The sequence below is a fragment of the Squalius cephalus genome (genome assembly GCF_949319135.1).
Source record: "Squalius cephalus genome assembly, chromosome: 2".
NCBI classification, from domain to species: Eukaryota; Metazoa; Chordata; class Actinopteri; order Cypriniformes; family Leuciscidae; genus Squalius; species Squalius cephalus.
Genome location: NC_137123.1, coordinates 18,882,536 through 18,900,633, shown reverse-complemented (window position 1 = coordinate 18,900,633; position 18,098 = coordinate 18,882,536). Strand labels below are relative to the sequence as shown.

The following is an 18,098-nucleotide window of genomic DNA, read 5'->3' as shown; positions in this document are numbered from 1 at the left end:
AAAGGAGAACTCCGGTCAATTTTAACATTGAGCTCATTTTTTTGTAAATTTGGAGTGCTGTCAGTACAGAGAACAACGACAAAAATCGGTGTTGCCTACACCGTGTTATCCTCTTTTTAAAATTTGCACCCTGTTGACTTCAATGGGGCAAGTTTTAAACCTGCTTTTAGCCTCTTAACATCCTTGATGTGTCATTACAAGTGCACAGCCAATGTGAGTGATTCCTTCAGAGTGAACACGGTGAATCTGACTGCAGTAGATGTGAAAGATATAAATAAAAGTGAAGTTAATTCGGCCAGCGCTCATACCTGTATTTACTTCCTGTCTTCGGTCGAAGTCCACAGTAGTCGATTGTCGAGTTCACACGCGTGATCATAGGTAACTAACTAACTGCGCGAACTCGACAATCGGCTGAATTATTATCATTTTTATTCATATCTTTCACATCTACTGCAGTCAGATTCACCGTGTTCACTCTGAAGGAATCACTCACATGGCTGTGCACTTGTAATGACACATCAAGGATGTTAAGAGGCTAAAAGCAGGTTTAAAACTTGCCCCACTTAAGTCAACAGGGTGCAAATTTTAAAAAGAGGATAACACGGTGTAGGCAACACCGATTTTTGTCGTTGTTCTCTGTACTGACAGCACTCCAAATTTACAAAATAAATGAGCTCAATGTTAAAATTGACCGGAGTTCTCCTTTAAATGTCCTAATTGAACTAAGGCCTAATCCTGGCTTAATCTAAACCCCGTCAGTGAAACCAGGCCGTAGTCTCATAGCTTGGACCCCAAGTTTAAAACTTTTAAACAACCATTTATGTTTGGCTAATGGCTACCCTAACAGATGCTTCAATACAAATGTTCTGAGTGGTTGCTAGGCAGTTTGCAACAGATTTTTAATAATGAATAATCACTAATATCTGACTCTGAATATTCATTTAAAGACTATGGAATTTCGTACCACCTATGGATACCTTATTTAAAAAACTGAGACACATTCAAAAAGATTCACATTTATTTTACATCCAGTAAATGAACAATAAACACCACATGACATTATAATACATTCTGTTGCTGGGCTGGTTCGTGCACAGGTCATTATTTGTGATATCATGTTGGACAGATGTGTGTTTTGCTCTCGCTGACTGCCTGTATGTGTGTTCAGAGTGTGTTGATGCTCTGTAGTTTGCGCTCAGTGAAGAAGCGGTGTGTGTCTCGTGTGTGTGAGAGCTCGGACGGCTTGCTGCGGTTGAAATAGGACAGCATGGAGGTGTTATTCTGACGCGCAGCCGCTTTTTCTCCGTCTTCCTCATCATCATCCCTACACATAAACACATTTAATAATTGATTCAAAGTACATAACCTATTCAAAGAGAAATATTTTTGTATGATGCAATCTTGTAAATATCATTATTTGTATTTCAGAGTAAGTGCAGGCAGCGCCCCCTGCTGTCAGACTCACCAGTGAACAGCAGCAGCTTTACTGTCCAGGAGCGTCTGCGCTGTGCTCCAGCTGAACCGCACAAACTGAGGGAAACCAAACACTGGGTCCAGGTACTTCAGCAACCAGCTCTTAGTTTTAGGATCTTAACACACACACACAATATCATGATATCAATTATAACTTCAACCAGGATGCAATAAATTCACAATAAAAAAAGGTGGCATTTACAATGATACTAAAGATTTTGGTTTCAAATAAATGCTGTTCTTTTGAACTTTCTATTCATTAAAGAATCCTGAAAAAAAAGCATCAAGGTTTCCACAAAAATATGAAGCAACACAACCGGTTTCAACACCGATAATAATCAGAAATATTTCCTGAGCATCAAATCATCATATTAGAGTGATTTCTGAAGGATCATGTGACACTGAAGACTGGAGTAATGATGCTGAAAATTCAGCTTTGATCACAGGAATAAATTACATTTCACAATATATTCACATAGAAAACACTTAGGCTATTTTAAATTACAATAATATTTCACATTATTACTGTATTATTTTTGATCAAATTATCGGTCTACCACTAATTGAAACATTCATTTTATTTGCAAATGGAAGGAATCAGATGATATCTACTGACCATTAGGATACCCCGAGCCGTAATCTGCATCCACGTCACCCAAATCTTCTGCAAACTTCCAGGATTTGACAGCATGGTCTCTGGCCACCTACAAAGAGTACAAATGAAATGACTGTACAAAAAATCCAATCAGGTGTATAAATCTTTCTTTCATTGTTAGCAAACCGGTGAGGGTTTGCGATTACCTTGGCACAGATGCTGGCGGCGCTGACGACGGGGAAGAGCGAGTCAGCTTTGGGACGCACCGTGACCTCCACCCCGGGGAAGCGCTGGGAGAGCTTGTCCTGATACTTCTCTGCGGGACCCACGGTATCCACAAACACCTGAGAGGAATGAAAGAGGCTTCGTGATTGGATCATCACCATTTCTGCTGTCTATCATAAGCCCATTTCACACAGCGCGTTGATCCCGGGAAATCGCCGTAAAATTGCTAGAGTGCCTTCTGTGTGAACGCAAACATGTCCCGGGATTGATGCCGGGATGGGGACCTAGTAACATTGCCGGGATCAGTCCCGGAACACGCCCTGTGTGAACAAAAGCCAGGACCAATGCCGTAAGTGTTATCACATTCTGACGTCACATGTCTTTACGGCATTGGTCTCAAACTCAATTCCTGGAGGGCCACAGCTCTGCACAGTTTAGCTCCAACTCACACCTGCAAGGAAGTTTCTAGTAATCCTGAAGACCTTGATTAGCTGGATCAGGTGTGTTTGATTAGGGTTGGAGCAAAACTGTGCAGAGCTGTGGCCCTCCAGGAATTGAGTTTAAGATCACTGCTTTACGGGATGTGTGTGAACGCACTCAAAGATTCCGGAAAATCACTGGCAGTGTGAATGAACCAAAATCAAACGATCCCGGACACATTATCCGTGTATTTTCCGGAATCTCTGTGTGAAAGGGGCTATACAGGTGTGGGTTTGTTCCAAGTACCTCTTTGAGCTGCACCCCGCAGTCCAGCGCGTACTGCACCAGGCCGATCGCAGCATCATGTGACAGAGCATTCAGGTTGTATTTCGCTCTGAAAACAAAAGGACGACAGGTTAAAATGATTCTTCCGACTAGAATTACCAGCTTTAAAATGTCCTTGACCTCATGTTGTGTCAATCACATTTACACACTGACTACACGGAAAAAAATTCGGATCAGGATTGATTTTCTACGTTTTCCGCATCCGTAGCAAGCGTTTTGAGAGGTGTTTGACGAATACGAAAAACGTATACAAAAATTTCGGACTCAGTGTGCATGCAGTGTTATCATGTGTGTGTGTGTACCTTTGCAGCATGCTGGTGGAGATGGTGTTGGGCGAGAGGACCTGAAGGGCCCAGCCTACAAAACCTTTGGCCTCGTTGAGCTTCAGAAACAGCTTCTCTCTCTCCGCCTCCGACAGCGTCTTTGAGTCTAAATACACAACAAAAATACTGCAGCAATCCGAACTTCTGTCAAGATTTGCTCTAACGTCAGACGAATAACTCGAACCAACCGGCCACTTTCATATTCTTCAGGTCTTCTTTTCTGGATACCGGGCAGAAGCATATCCCATACACCATGGGTCCTGAAACACAGTACATCAAATGTAAACTCCAATTTCAATTTAAACAAAGAGACTTTCTCTGAAGACGACACTCACCCAGGACAGGTCCCCGGCCCGCCTCATCGATGCCCAGGCAGCAGTCCTCCGTCTTACACACGTCTGGGATGGACGAGGACAAACGGCAGCTCACGGAGTTATCCGCCTCAAAATCACTCAGATCCATGTCTGATCGTTCCGTGGATAAAATAATAAAACATGAGAATATATCACAGTTTATTGTTGAATAATAGGCATGAATTTTAAGCTTTGATTTAAATGGATGAATATAAATAATAATAATATAAATATTACAGCTAATAATGAATAAATAAAATACAAACAATAAAAAAGAACGTTAAGAAAAACATTAAAATAACCTTCAAGCTAACAACAACTCAATTTAAAGCCTATTTTTTGCCATTATGCAAATAATCAAGTTATTTCTAAGTATATACAAACACCTACTTAAATTCCAACACAGGTATTATTTTTCCCATATAAGATAATGTATAACAGGCACTGATCACTGAAATCGATCAATATTGCGAGATGATACAAAAAAAAGTGCAGTCCAAACGGTACAAAAATAAGCGTAGAGAACATGCTGTTTATTAACTCTTATCAAATAACTAACTGGGTCTTTCAAATGCATAATAACACTATGTGCTTAATCGCAATGTGAGAAAGTTGGTGCATAAACAAACTTGCACTAACCTGTGTGTGTGCAGCGCGCCTCACCCGGAAATACAGAATTGGCGCGAGTCTGAATGCTTGACCTTTGACCGACAATATTTGATGGACAAAACGTACTTATTACTTCATAAAATAAATACTACACACACGGAAACATATTCAAAAATACATCTAATTTCTAAAAGTGTGCATCGAACGTGTTTAAATGTGTTCCTCCACATCTCTCAATCGCAGTGGTTTGTGGGAAATGAAGTTCAGAGAACGTTTGGCAATTTTATTTTCCAGATTTCCCCTCTAAATCAGTGTTTTATATTCAAGTCAGTGCTGAAATGTATAACACAAAAACATAAACCGCGAGTGGAGCAATAAATTGGCGTTAATAGCGATAAATTGTCCATAATAAAGAATATCAGTAATTTTTTTACAGTCAATGGGCAAAACACATCCATGATTTTTGTGCTTTTTGTTCTCATGCTGTGGATGTAGAACTTGGCTAAAATAACGAATATATTTAGAATATACTTTTCATTTTCTGATATATATATGTACATCTAAATGTAATGTTTTCTGAAATCTTGTCCTAATCTTCTCCAATCTGTAATCTATCTCAAAACTAAACGCAAAATGTGGTTAGTGTTTGTAGTAGAGTAGAGAAAGGGAGGAGGGGAACCGAAGTTACCGAACTGAAGCACATGGACCCTCCCTCTTGTCTTTAACTGGACCCTAAGCTCGCGCTCGCTCGATAGGTTTGCAGCAGGTCGCGCGCGCGGACGGTTCTTGTTCTTCCTGTGCTCGTGCATCAAGAGAAGGTGAGGTTTCGCTTTTCGCTTCCTCGTACAAAACAGGTGATTTTTAATATCGCTCTTTTGAGAACAATACTAACGTTTATGCACATGCACAAAGGCTAAATTAATAGTTTTGCTGATTGTTACTGAACAAAAGAGCGCGTGGAAAATGCCGGCTCTTGCACGTTAATATTTTAACAACTGCTTGAAATACCTTCACGCATTCAACCTTTAATCGCGGGAAGGAGGCTTTACTGTGAATATGAGTTATATTGCAGCTTTTATGATTCGCGCAATGCTACTTTTATGTAATATCATCCCACTGGTCTGGTTTAGCTCGCGTGGCTAAGCAGCTAAATAACTCTCTGAACATATTACTCGTTTTAACTCGACTTTATCATGCATGCTTCATATGCATTTAATCTCTTCCCACGTTTCCAGTCACTATTGTGAGTGAACAAACCTCTTACCAATTATGGCAAAGACTTTTATTTGCGCACTTGTCTCGGCCATTTCTTGTCTTTCTCCTGGCAGTTTTCAGGTCAAAGTCTCCGGGGGTCGTTGACTCATTTGTGTATTTGCTATGGGTTCGATATTATCAGCTTTTTGCAGAGATACTGAGCTGTCAGGCGCTATCAGAGCTTACAGGGCCCAATGTGCGGCGTGTAGTCGACCTCTGAGCCAAGTATGCTTTATTAAACGCGCGTAAAGTCCATGTTTTAACGGTAGAAATGACTAAAACGCTCATGCATTTGATCTGGAGACGATGAAAGGTCGAGTTTAGTTTCTCAAAAGGCCATTGTTCAGAACAACTGACTGTCATGTGACCAGCAGCGTGTGATCCACTGCAAGCTTTGAGTGCTTTATGCATTGATTCTTTGCGTTTCAAAAACGAAAAGTTACTCGTCTTGATGATTTGTGTTAGATTACAAGCTAAATGTTGTTCACTTATAATTTTAGTACTTATAATGCTATTATATTATTTATTTTTTTGTAACTTTTAAAAAAGCGTGCAGAATTTCGACAGATTAAAGGGGATATTTCTCGCAAAAATGAAAATTATCCCATAATTGTTTCACCCTCAAGTCATCCTAGGTGTATATGACTTTCTTCTTTCTGTCAAACACAATTGGAGTTATATTAAAAAGTATCCTGGCTATTCTGAATGGCACCTTAGATTTTAAATCGCACATGCATCCATCATAAAAGTGCTCTATACGGCTCTGGGGGGTTAATAAAGGCCTTCTGAAGCGATGTGTTTTTGTAAGAAAAATATCCTTGTCTAATATAATAATCATTGGGTCAGAGGTCACTCTTCCACTGGAAATAGTATCGCGTACGACTGTTACCGGAAGCCAATGATTATAGTTTATAAAGTTATAAGTATGGATATTTTTCTTACAAAACCGCATCGCTTCACTTTATTAACTCACTGGAGCCGTATGGGTTAATTTTATAATGGATGGATGCACTTTTTGGGGCTTAAAAATCTCTAATAGTTACACTATTCATTCCCTGGAAGAGCCAGGATATTTCTTTTGTAACTCCGATTGTGTTCGGTTGAATGAAGAAAGTCATATATGCCTAGGATGACTGAAGGGTGAGTAAATTATGGGATAATTTTTGGGTGAACTACTCCTTTAAAGTCACCATGAAATCAAAATAGACAATTCTTGTTTTTCATGGAATATTGCAGTATGTATTGTATTAAATTATTGATCTGTGCGCATAATTATTTTAATTCTCTGCTGCATCTACTGGCTTGAGGGAGGGCGACCTGTCACTCACATGAGATCCACCAATAGCAAACCACAGTGATCCAGTCAGTTCCCAATAGACAAGGGAACGTCCTAAATTTGGTTTTCGGAAGCCGTTTCACTCGGATACACATTACAAATAGAAAGAAAAGACTATTTCATCTTCTGACTTTGTTTAAACTGTCTAGTCAATTTGCTATTTAATCTTGCCTATGCGATCAAATTATTTATTAGAAACATTGTTATATTTTTAAAAGTTTTTAGTTTGTAATAAAAAGTGTGATGATAGTAGTAGCAATAATAGTAATAATTTTGGTGACCAAACCCTAAAGCAGCGGCAGTGCCATAAAGCTCTTCTTTTGTCACCAGTGTCTTCATCATGTCTGCTGGAAACGCTAAGATCGGTCAACCTGCTCCTCAGTTCAAGGCCACAGCTGTGGTAGACGGACAGTTTAAAGACGTTCAGCTCTCCGACTACAGAGGTGAGCCGCAAACGCTCCACACTTGGTGTTTTGTTCCTTCTAAACTACCTTTGCTTTCCATTTCATCATGATATGAGGCATCAAACACTGCCTGTTTCTAATGGAACTGTTTTTCGGGTGTAACCTGTTTGTCACTTCATCCTGATTCTCATTCCTTCTCTAGGGAAATATGTCGTGTTGTTCTTCTATCCGCTTGATTTCACCTTCGTGTGTCCCACTGAGATCATCGCGTTCAGCGAACGGGCTGCCGAGTTTCGTAAAATCGGCTGTGAGCTCATCGCTGCCTCCACCGACTCTCATTTCAGCCATCTGGCATGGTGAGGGATCCTGTCGGCTGCGTTTATTCCCACATCTTCCACATCGGAGGGGCTTAATGGTCACTTCAGAGCAAATGCATGCATATCAAGAAACATGTATACTGAATATCGTTAAAATGGTGTAAAAATATCAAGCACCTTTATTTATTTATTTATTTAGCAGTTATTTCATGATTTTAATAAGTAATTTATTATCGCTCAATGGCAGCATTAGATTTCAGTGTTGAGTTTTCTCCTGCTGGTGAACGTGCTTCTCCGTGGCCTTTCTATGGCTTCACCCAGTTATTGGTTATCTAACGTGCTTCTGACCAGCCTGTCATTGATAAGAGCTGCTGTAGTGTGATAGAGAGGCGCAGATAAAGGAAGGGTGTAGCGCTTTATTACTTCGAGAAACTTCCATTTGAAGGCATCTTGACCTTTTTATCGAGAGCATTATTCTTTGTGCTAACTGGAATAAATGAAATAGATCAAATAATTATAGGGTTTTTTTTGTCTGGAAAACCCCAGAGTTTTCTATATATAAAAAAATATATACACACACACACGTACATACAATTTTGAATGGTAAACTAAATAGTTTAAATTTAAAATAACCATGTGGTAATGTTTTATTTATCTGTAAATAATCCAGTGAATTAAACGTTCTGCCGTATAGGACACTTAAGACTTGCACATATATATATATATATATATATATATATATTTTTTTTTTTTATCTTGTTGGAATCCACTGTCCATTAAACATATTTTGCTGGACTGTAATACTTCTACCCCTTTGAGAAAATGGTTTTATTCTGTTGATACTTTTGAAAAGGGTTTTTAACCAAGTAAATCCAGACTTAGTTTTAAGGTTTTTAGGAAAAATTAATCTTAAACATCTGAAGTTTTATTTTTGAATAACTATACCTGGCTCTCGTCATGAACACAGCCATAGAAGCTTTAAAGGAAAGGGGGGGAAAAAAAATAATGAAATGTTTTAAATGAAATCTCATCCCTGTTGTGACTTGGCTCCTGATAGGATCAACACCCCCAGGAAGCAGGGTGGACTCGGCTCCATGAACATCCCTCTGGTGGCTGACCTGACTCAGTCCATCTCCCGGGATTACGGCGTTCTGAAAGAGGAGGAGGGCATCGCCTACAGGTCTGTGATGTCCTGCTAATGTTAATCTACAGCTTCTTTCCTCTCTCGCTTGCAGTGCATGATTGCCACAGGAGATAATGATCAAGTGCGCTTGATAACGTACACGTGTACCGCAGTGTGGACATGGTACAGAACAACCCTTAAAAAAAACGTAACCGCTAAAATGCTTTTATTGCTCCTAGGAATTTTATAGAATATGTTCGGTTGTTGATTTTAAAATCACTGTTCAAAGTTAAGTTCAACTAGCAGCAATTGGCACTGTGTTGATTACCACCAATTATTAAAAAGACAAAAATGTTTTATTCTGTATATATAGTTACTAGTATGTATATGTTACTAGTTACTAGGAAACTAGTTTAACAGCCATCGTACAGATATTACTGTGAACAGAAGAGATTGCTGAACAAACAGTAAGTTCTCTCGCTCTCGTCCTGCTCTCTCAGAGGTCTGTTTGTGATTGACGATAAAGGCATCTTGAGGCAGATCACCATCAATGACCTGCCGGTGGGTCGCTCTGTGGACGAGACGCTGAGACTGGTGCAGGCCTTCCAGCACACTGACAAATATGGAGAAGGTGAGAGAGACGGCTGCTCTTTCTCAATGTCCTGTCTCTGGACATCTTGACTGGGACAGCATGTGTAAACGCATTTGGAGATAGTCAGAAACATGTATATGTAGTGTAAACGCATGCGTCTTGATGCCAACAAAGAACCGTGTACTCTAATAACACCGTTATACCCTCCAAGATGATGGTGTTACGTGTACAAAACCTCACAGAACATCTTTGGTGTGAATGATTGATATCTACACACGTTTTTGTTTTGTTTTTATTTTTGTTTTTGCGCTTCATCATGCAGTAACAGTGAAATCTGATCACAAGTGATCTCAGGAAACGTAATAAGAGAGTGACAGCCTATATGTAGAGGTGTTGGGTAACTTAGTCACATTACAGTTGTTCAGGTTTTATATATATATATTATATACAGTGCTATGCATAAGTTTAGACACCCATGCTAAAGTTGACTAAAAAGAGGAATAAAAAAATCATCTTTTGGAAATTGAACTTAATGCCTTAATTTAAAAAATTAGGAAAAATCCAACCTTTAAGGACACCAATTTTCTTTGTGAATGAATAATGTATCGTAAATAAATAAATGTTCTTCCTTAAAATACATGGTGCATAAGTGAGTACACCCCTATGTTAAATTCCCATAGAGGCAGGCAGATTTTTATTTTTAAGTATTTTTTTTAATTATTTTTTTTAGGATACTATGCATCCTGATAAAGTTCCCTTGGCCTTTGGAATTAAAATAGCCCCACATCATCACATAGCCTTCACCATACCTAGAGATTGGCATGGTTTTATTTCAGATAGCCTAATAGCTGGTTTGATTTGCATTGAGAGATGATCTTATGGAAAGTACTCCATGCCAATCTCTAGGTATGGTGAAGGCTATGTGATGATGTGGGGCTATTTTAACTCCAAAGGCCAAGGGAACTTTATCAGGATGCATAGTATCCTGGATCCATGAAGTAACTGGCCTTTAAAAATAAAAATCTGCCTGCCTCTATGGGAATTTAACATAGGGGTGTCCAAACTTATGCACCCTGTATTTTAAGGAAGAACATTTATTTATTTACGATACATTATTCATTCACAAAGAAAATTGGTGTCCTTAAAGGTTGGATTTTTCCACATTTTTTTAATTAAGGCATTAAGTTCAATTTCCAAAAGATGATTTTTTATTCCTCTTTTTAGTCAACTTTAGCATGGGTGTCTAAACTTATGCATAGCACTGTATATATGTATATATAGAGATAGATAGATATAGAGATAAATAGACATTACAGTTGTTCAGGTTTTGTGTGTGTGTGTGTGTATATATATATATATATATATATATATATATATATATATATATATATATATATATATATATATATATATATATATATATATATATATATATATATATAAATAAATATAAATATAAATAAATAATATAACACACACACACACACACACACCAGTATCTGTTACATGCTGTTGATTTATAATTTTAAATAACATGTCTGTCTGTTCTCCGTAGTTTGTCCTGCTGGATGGAAACCAGGAAGTGACACTATTGTTCCAGATGTGCAGAAGAGCAAGGAGTTCTTCTCCAAGCAGTAACAGTCCTGCCGTATTCCCCCAGATCTCCCCCATTCAGTGGGGTGTTAGTGCACTTAAATTTAGCCTGAGATTTCTTGAAAAGTTGTCTTAGCCGACGTAACAAACTCTTTGGTGTTTAAATGCGCTTGATAGACTGATTTCTTTCTTTCCACTGTCTGAAGACGCTGTTCCAGTCAGCGTCCCTCGTGCACTGAAGTGTCTGTAGTTTGTTTGCAGCTCTAGTAAATCGGTATTACATATTTAGTACTTAGTGAACATTTGATTCATTTTGAATTGTCACAAGTTGTTTAACAATTTTGGTTATTCATCAGTATCTTTGTCAAATAAAAGGCTGTTATTGAGTAACATTGCAGTTGTCTTGTTTGACCAAAATAACTCAGTTGTTGATATGTTCCAGGTTCATTAAGAAACGATCTTTTTTTTTTTTTTTTTTTACTTTGACTAGGTTCACCCACCCAGAAAAGTATTCCCAACTTAATAAGGGAGATGTTAACGGCTTCATGGCTCATGAGTTTTCACTAAATATGAACAATCTGGTTGAAAATCTTCTAGAACACTTGACTTATTTTATCAATATAACTCAGGCTCATTATAAACTATCATTTTTTTCTTTTCTTTGTTAGTGTTCAAATGTAATCAGATAAAAAAAAGGAACTGGACTGTGATTAATAAGCCACAAATGCTTTTGGTGAAGTTTGAATTGAATTAAATAGGAACAAACCAAACCAGTAGATGGCAGTATTTAATTGCATTTGGAAGAACTAGTCAACACTCAGCTCAGGAACAACTTGTTGCTAGTGTGAATTGCCTCTTAGACGAGTATAATTTTGCTACATAATTTGTCAAGGTGGCTTTTAATGTATATTCAGCAGATCTAAAGCAGGGGTCTAGGGCTGATATAGAAATAGAGATAGGTGGTCCATGGGAAAATTTAGAATTACTATAGAAAAAAACATAATAGCGTAACAGAAATGAAGAATTTTCCAACTAATGTTTTACACATGTTTATAATAGCCTATACATTTTTAATAGTATACATGCGGTCTTTAAACATGAATATATAGCTGTCTTTTACATGTTAGAACTGGATTATGGCCTGAGGATGATCATATTGGTGGTGTGGTGTCTAAAAGATTGTGTTTATGCATCAGACGTGATTTGTAGACTGTGTGGTCAAGTATACGTCATCTGATAGTGGCAATCTTCTGCTGATAAAACACACCCAAAGCAACAATATTACAGCGAAGGCTACAGGAAATATGAGCATTTCACACTGCATTTCAAGCACTTGTTGAAGTTAGATAATCTGGAACTAGTTAAAACCATAAGTGGTGATTTTGTTGGTCTCGTCAGCATGGTGATTTAAATATATTATAAATTATATATATATTGTTTGCTTTTATTTTATTTATTTTTTAAAATTAGTCCAGTGTTCAACAACACCATGGTGTTATTCTTTATATAATCATCAAATGAGTAGCACAAACAAGATTAATTGAGATGATGTGATCATGGATGAAATGAGACTAGGCCTATACTACTGAGGAGGTGCTTTTGAAAGTAAATAATCACAAATAATGTCTTTAAGTGCTAATAAATATCAATGTGTCATCTCAATTAATAAATGTTAAGTTGAACTACAGTATGACCTTAAAAAGTTTTACAGTTAATTCAGCCATCACTAGACTTTTGCTCAAGGTCATGACACTACAAGGTCATTTATTAGCAAGGACATGTAATGCTGTAATATTTCTATGATGGCAACTGCTTCAATTCTTTTTTAATAAAACAAAATGTCCACTAAAATCTAATACTCTAATCTAAATTTAAAAATAAATACAAAATACTGCTTTTATTTATAGATCTGAATCAATATGTTCTTATTTGGGTTCAAATTGTGTCCTTTTTGTCTATTTAATCTCTGTTTAATGTTAGGCACCGACGTCTGGACTATCTATCAGATGCCAAAGTAGAATTTGCTGTTTATGTAGGACTTGTAAACAGTATTTATTCACACAGCATTTGAAAGGTATAATTAGTTGGAATGTCCAAATAATCCCTCAAAAACGAAAGCCCTGAGTCAGAGTGCTGTATTTTTTGGGCCTGACTAAAATGAAGAAAATCAGCAACTTGTGAAAAAATAAAAGGATGTTACAAAACAAGATAATAGGACTTGAAGCGCGTGGGTGTGTGGTTTTAGTACTGGCCAGTTACACAAATCTACCGGTATATTTTACGGCATTCACTGGAAAAGTGTCACTTCTCGTTTACAAGTCTAGCTCTTTTTCTGTGTTTTTTTTTTTTTTTTTTTATTCTATTTTTGTGCTTGCGACGGCTCCATTTTTTGCAAAGTACCTGGAAAATGCCCGTGCTCATATTTTTATCTCTAGTTTGCTTTTCGCTGAAACTGTTTTGGGAAGGTTTCTGCGCGCGGGGAAAACCCCGAGTTGCTAAATTTTCTCTCATTCACACGCGCTCCATTCATTCGAACGTCAGACACGAAAGCGCGCGGACTTCCTGACCGGTAGCGTGGGCGGGGGTTCCCGCAAGTCTACCCTCAGTGACGTACATGCAGCAAAACAGCCCATATATGGGCATTACGTCAGCAGGAAAAAGAAGCCAACGTGGGCACGTTTTCAACGTAAACTTAAAGCCGTATGAATGAACGATTCGTTTTCTCTCCGTGCTTGAAATGAACAACCCAAACAGTAGAATTATTTTCAAACGATTTTTACTTAAATATCAAAAATATAAACAAAACAAACAGAAACACATTTAAATGTCTGGATCAACCTGACTCACAATATCAATAATAACTTACTGGAATGTTTTCATAGGGCAGCACTTAACAACAAAACCAAAGTTACTCGGGGTTACAAGTGCTTTAATTGTCCAGTCGGGAGTACCTTGTCGGTCAAGATGCTTTTTAAAACGACTATAACACTATAGTTTTCTACAAGAAAACACTTAAGAAATATACAACGCTCGTATTCAGTGCTGCATTGGACCCTTTTCACAGACATTTAAAAAAAAAATGTGTAAATATAAACTTTGCAGGGCCGTTGAAACGCGTCTTCACGTGTCACCAACATCGTAAATCCAGCAAAGTTTTTAAATTGTCAAAAATATTTTTTTGCTATTTGAGCAAATGCAAACACACACACACACAAAAAATATTTAATGTAGTCTCTCGTTCAACCGCTATAGTAGCCTAATTTACCCAACTATGGCGACTTCAGTCTGTGTGTGAAAAGGGTCCCTAGCATTTGCATCAAAACATCACAAACATGATCTGCTCTTCCAGTGTTTCCCATTTGTCAGAGTCTGTGTAATCGCAGCAGTTCGTTTTTAAAACGACTTGATCTTCGGCGTTAACATCAGCTGGCAGCCGCTGCTCACATGGGTCATGACCTTCTGCTTGAGCTGGGCCACTTGCTCCCTCAACAGGGACGCGGTGCTGGACAGTCCGGCGTTATCAGTCTTTAGGATTTTCACTTTGTCCTCCAGCCTGGAGATGCGCTCCAGCTTCCGTCGCCGGCACTTGGTGGCCGCAAGCCGGTTCCGAAGCCTCTTGCGCTCCGCTTTGATGCGCTCCTGGTCCTCCATGTCGATCGGGGACATGGGAGGAGAGCCGTCGCTGCTCTGCAGGTCGGGGACGGTCTGTGGCTCCTCTTTAAGTCGCTGTTGATGGAGCGCGTGTTGGAAATGATGAGGATGCGTCGCGCTTTGATGGTGGTGAGGGTGGTGGTGGTACTGAGGCAAGTAGCTGATGGTGGCTGTCGGGTAGTTTGCTGCAGGTGTGAGGTTAGTGTTGGGATTGCAGCTGTTTAGAGTGGTGTACACGGGGGTGTCCGGTTGCAAGGAGGCACCGAACACGGACGAAGCCGCCGAGCAGGACGACAGTCCTCCGGCTCCGATGGACACGTTCGGCGGGGGCATTTGGTTCATTTTGTGGAGCTCGTCCAGCGCTTTCACGAAGCCGTCGGCGAAGCCCTCCTGCTCCTCTGTGATGCTCCGGGTGTACAGATACTGCCCCGGGGTGGGTGATGTGATGACACCGTTACCGTTCTGGATGATGAGTCTCTCCAGCTCCGGAGAGGCGAGTTTCAGCGAGCCCACGTCTGCGGTCGCCGCGGTGTAGAAGTCGCTTTCGGAGCGGTGGGACTTGAGGTTCCGGTAAGGTTCGCCGAAGCCCACGCTCATGTTCTGCTTTAGGAGCTTGTAGTCGTGCAGGGCAGCGTCTGGATGACCATAAGCAGAAAGAAACGAGTCGTCATGATAAAACGGTTGCTCCATTTTTGTTGACATGTGTACAGAAATTACGTCGGACGTTTTTTTTTTTGAGTTGACTGTACAGTTTAATGTCCGTTAATCTTGTTCTCTCCGTAATATTACATGAGGCAAAAAGATGTCAAAGAAGAGAAAAGAAACGTCCAAAATAGTTTGAACGACTTTTTACTGTACCAATTCGACAGGTGTTTTCCCTTGACAGCTGATGTCCAAAAAGTGCTTTTTCTGTTCTGTTCCCGGAGTTATTTACAAACAGCAGTACGCGGTGTCGTCGGGCTCCGTGCGCACTCAATCTCTGGAGAAGTCCGCCTCGGAGCCTTTTATACTCCGCGTTTCGAGGGCGTGTCTAGGCCGCTGATTGGACGAGAGTTGTTCCGCTCCTCGAGCTGTCAGATGGGCGATGACGTCGTTGCCAGGAACCGCTGAGATTGAAAACAACGCTGGAGGCGAGAGTGCAAAACTGAAGGGAGACTTGCGCTCCTATTTTTGTTTCCATAAACAAGACGCAAAAAACTAGCCGCAATAGTTGCATAGGCACTTTTAAGAAAAAAATTTCCCATGGCCAAGAGAAAACAGAAACACTGTTGTGGTCTTGAGAGAGAGAGAGAGAGACAAATAAACAGCTCTAAAACGGTGTTAAAGAATCAGTTTGGCCAAAAATGGAAAACCCCAATTGGTTTCAACGGATTCAACCCAATGTTATTCTCTTAGGAGATTTTAGGTAGCATGTCTAAGCAGTTCTTTTACATAGCCTACTACAACAAGTGGAAATTATTTTAAATGTCAAGCTCTAAATATATTCCTTTAATTTAGGTGGCACAACTAAACTGGCCATTTAAGTAGCCTAAATACAGGATCGTAAAATGGGATTGGATAATTTTAACCCGGATGAACGTGTCAGGGTCAACCACATCATCCCGGCCCTTGTGAAAAGTCAAGAGGGGCCCTCATTATAAGGCCCTCGATTGTAAAGCGTACACTAGCCCTGCTGAAACCAGGCTGGTTGGCTGGTCTGACCTGGTTTAAGTGTGTCTCTCAGCTTGGCCAAGCTGGTGTTCAGCTGGTCTCCCAGCTTGACCAGCTAAGACCAGTCTGGTCAGCTAAAATAAGTGTCCAAAACCCCTATAAAACCAGTCTGGGAGGCCAGCTAAATCCATCCAACCAGCTTAGGCTAGTTTTAGCTGTGTTTTTTTTTTTTTTATTTAAGGGAGAAAAAGCTATGAGTAATATAAAATAGGCCTAAGTGTTTTGAGTAATTCAGACAATATATAATGCATTTTTATTGGAGGGCTTACTGGCCATTTGTATTTGAGTAATTTTACTCACTGAGTCATATAACACGCAAAACATGAGTAATAATAGGCCTTTTTCATTTAAGAGTCCACAGATAGACTATAACATGTTTTAAACGTCTTTAGAGATTCTTACCTTAAAGCAAAAGCATAACCATAGCTCTCTATTGATCAGGAATAAACTGGCTCACGATTTGGCAACTGATATCAGTCCCATATATGGTCAAGACCACACAGTAGTTCCTCCTTAGTGAAGGACCGGGAAACCTCTCCCATGTGGGCCTGATTCCAGAGGCAACGCCTCCACACATGGAGAGGTGGAGAGGTGGAGGAGTGGAGGAGGGGGAGCACGCTTGAGAAGAGGCAGCACGTACACACCCAAAATGCTGTCGCAAGACTGGGAGATCGAAAGACCAACGTTAATGTGACATCTCAATGCAAATATAGTCAAGGTCTCTCATGCTTTATATAAGGAAATGTATTAGGCCAGGACACAATGGCGCTTCACACCTGCTGTGTGTGTAGACGTTCACACGACCACATGCCAACACCTGTTTTGCACAAAAAGAAAGCCACCACTGTCTCCTCAGTATGTTAATAAGTCTGAATCATCACTGGGCTAAATGCCAAGTGTAAACCCATGTTTCGCCATTCGGCAGCAGCGCAGAACCTTTCACCTATAAATCTTCAGGTACACCACACTCCTGTCAAGACGACACACTCAACTTCCTCTCTTGTTGCAGTCCGTAAATTTTTTTTTTTTTTTTCAACAAATGTTCAGTGTAAAAGGGGGCTTAACCTTTTTGGTTGCCAGCATAAGGAGGTCAAACTAAATATAATATGAGATGTTAGGTTCATTTTTAACATTTTTGCAATCCTGTTACCAAAATCTGAGGTATGTCTAAATACAGTTTAACCCCCTGATTGATAGTGAGTGTGCAAAAAATATTAAATAAACTGGAAAAATTCATAAAATTAAGTTACATTTATAGAAAAAATTATTAAAAAAATTCCAAAATGAATTAAACTAAGTAAGGAGATAGCTAGTTTAAGACAAAATGATGGTTTGGAGTTAATATTACAATATAGAAATATATATTTAAGGGTTTGTTGACTGTTAGTATTTGAGCATTTGTTTATATAGTATACACACATACACACACACACACACACACACACACACACACTATTATGTTTACACAATCTTTATGTTCACCATGACTGTATTTTACAATTTAAAATAACTGTTTTCTATTTAAATATGTGTTAAACTGTAATTTATTCCTGTGATCAAAGCTGAATTTTCATCATCATTACTCCAGTCTTCAGTGTCACATGATCCTTCAGAAATCACTCTGATATGATGATTTGATGCTCAAGAAACATATTTCTTACAGACCTCAAACTGTATACACATGCTAAATATGTACACATACTATATATATATACTATATACTCATACTACTCCTCTTGTCCTCTGAATAATTCATCTGAGTGACAATGATTCAA

At 39.1% G+C, this 18,098-nt stretch overlaps 3 protein-coding genes across 9 annotated transcripts; 1 reads left to right on the top strand and 2 right to left on the bottom strand.

The window, feature by feature from the left end:
• Positions 1 to 1,002: 1,002 nt before the first annotated feature.
• rnaseh2a (ribonuclease H2, subunit A) lies at positions 1,003 to 5,682 on the bottom strand (the record flags this gene model as incomplete). 5 transcript variants are annotated; one of them, XM_079864621.1, is made up of 9 exons in its annotated part: positions 1,003 to 1,324; positions 1,466 to 1,589; positions 2,090 to 2,177; positions 2,275 to 2,412; positions 3,020 to 3,107; positions 3,361 to 3,487; positions 3,570 to 3,641; positions 3,717 to 3,845; positions 5,608 to 5,682. In XM_079864621.1, 9 exons carry the CDS (start codon positions 5,648 to 5,650, stop codon positions 1,165 to 1,167), a joined length of 969 nt encoding a protein of 322 aa, XP_079720747.1. In that variant the 3' UTR covers positions 1,003 to 1,164. The 5 variants fall into 5 exon arrangements, with proteins under 5 accessions (XP_079720747.1, XP_079720746.1, XP_079720745.1 ...); XM_079864620.1 differs by lacking the exon at positions 5,608 to 5,682 and adding an exon at positions 5,032 to 5,152; XM_079864619.1 differs by lacking the exon at positions 5,608 to 5,682 and adding an exon at positions 4,364 to 4,435.
• prdx2 (peroxiredoxin 2) lies at positions 5,081 to 11,354 on the top strand. 2 transcript variants are annotated; one of them, XM_079864625.1, is made up of 6 exons: positions 5,081 to 5,161; positions 7,264 to 7,376; positions 7,540 to 7,693; positions 8,712 to 8,834; positions 9,278 to 9,408; positions 10,925 to 11,354. In XM_079864625.1, the coding sequence occupies exons 2-6, from the start codon at positions 7,274 to 7,276 to the stop codon at positions 11,005 to 11,007; spliced, it is 594 nt and encodes a 197-aa protein (XP_079720751.1). In that variant the 5' UTR covers positions 5,081 to 5,161; positions 7,264 to 7,273; the 3' UTR covers positions 11,008 to 11,354. The 2 variants fall into 2 exon arrangements, with proteins under 2 accessions (XP_079720751.1, XP_079720750.1); XM_079864624.1 differs by having other exon boundaries at positions 5,086 to 5,197.
• Positions 11,355 to 14,320: 2,966 nt separating this feature from the next.
• Positions 14,321 to 15,737, bottom strand: junba (JunB proto-oncogene, AP-1 transcription factor subunit a). 2 transcript variants are annotated; one of them, XM_079862620.1, is made up of 2 exons: positions 15,472 to 15,737; positions 14,321 to 15,248 (listed from the first exon to the last, which is right to left on the bottom strand). In XM_079862620.1, the coding sequence occupies exon 2, from the start codon at positions 15,208 to 15,210 to the stop codon at positions 14,356 to 14,358; it is 855 nt and encodes a 284-aa protein (XP_079718746.1). In that variant the 5' UTR covers positions 15,211 to 15,248; positions 15,472 to 15,737; the 3' UTR covers positions 14,321 to 14,355. The 2 variants fall into 2 exon arrangements, with proteins under 2 accessions (XP_079718746.1, XP_079718745.1); XM_079862619.1 differs by lacking the exon at positions 15,472 to 15,737 and having other exon boundaries at positions 14,321 to 15,459.
• Positions 15,738 to 18,098: the final 2,361 nt, after the last annotated feature.

Coding starts and splice junctions, on each gene's coding strand:
- prdx2 (XM_079864625.1), top strand. CDS start 7,274: ATGTCTGCTGGAAACGCTAAGATCGGTCAACCTGCTCCTCAGTTCAAG. Junction 7,694..8,711: donor CATTTCAGCCATCTGGCATG/GTGAGGGATCCT, acceptor GGCTCCTGATAG/GATCAACACCCCCAGGAAGC. Junction 8,835..9,277: donor GAGGAGGGCATCGCCTACAG/GTCTGTGATGTC, acceptor CTGCTCTCTCAG/AGGTCTGTTTGTGATTGACG.
- junba (XM_079862619.1), bottom strand. CDS start 15,315: ATGTCAACAAAAATGGAGCAACCGTTTTATCATGACGACTCGTTTCTT.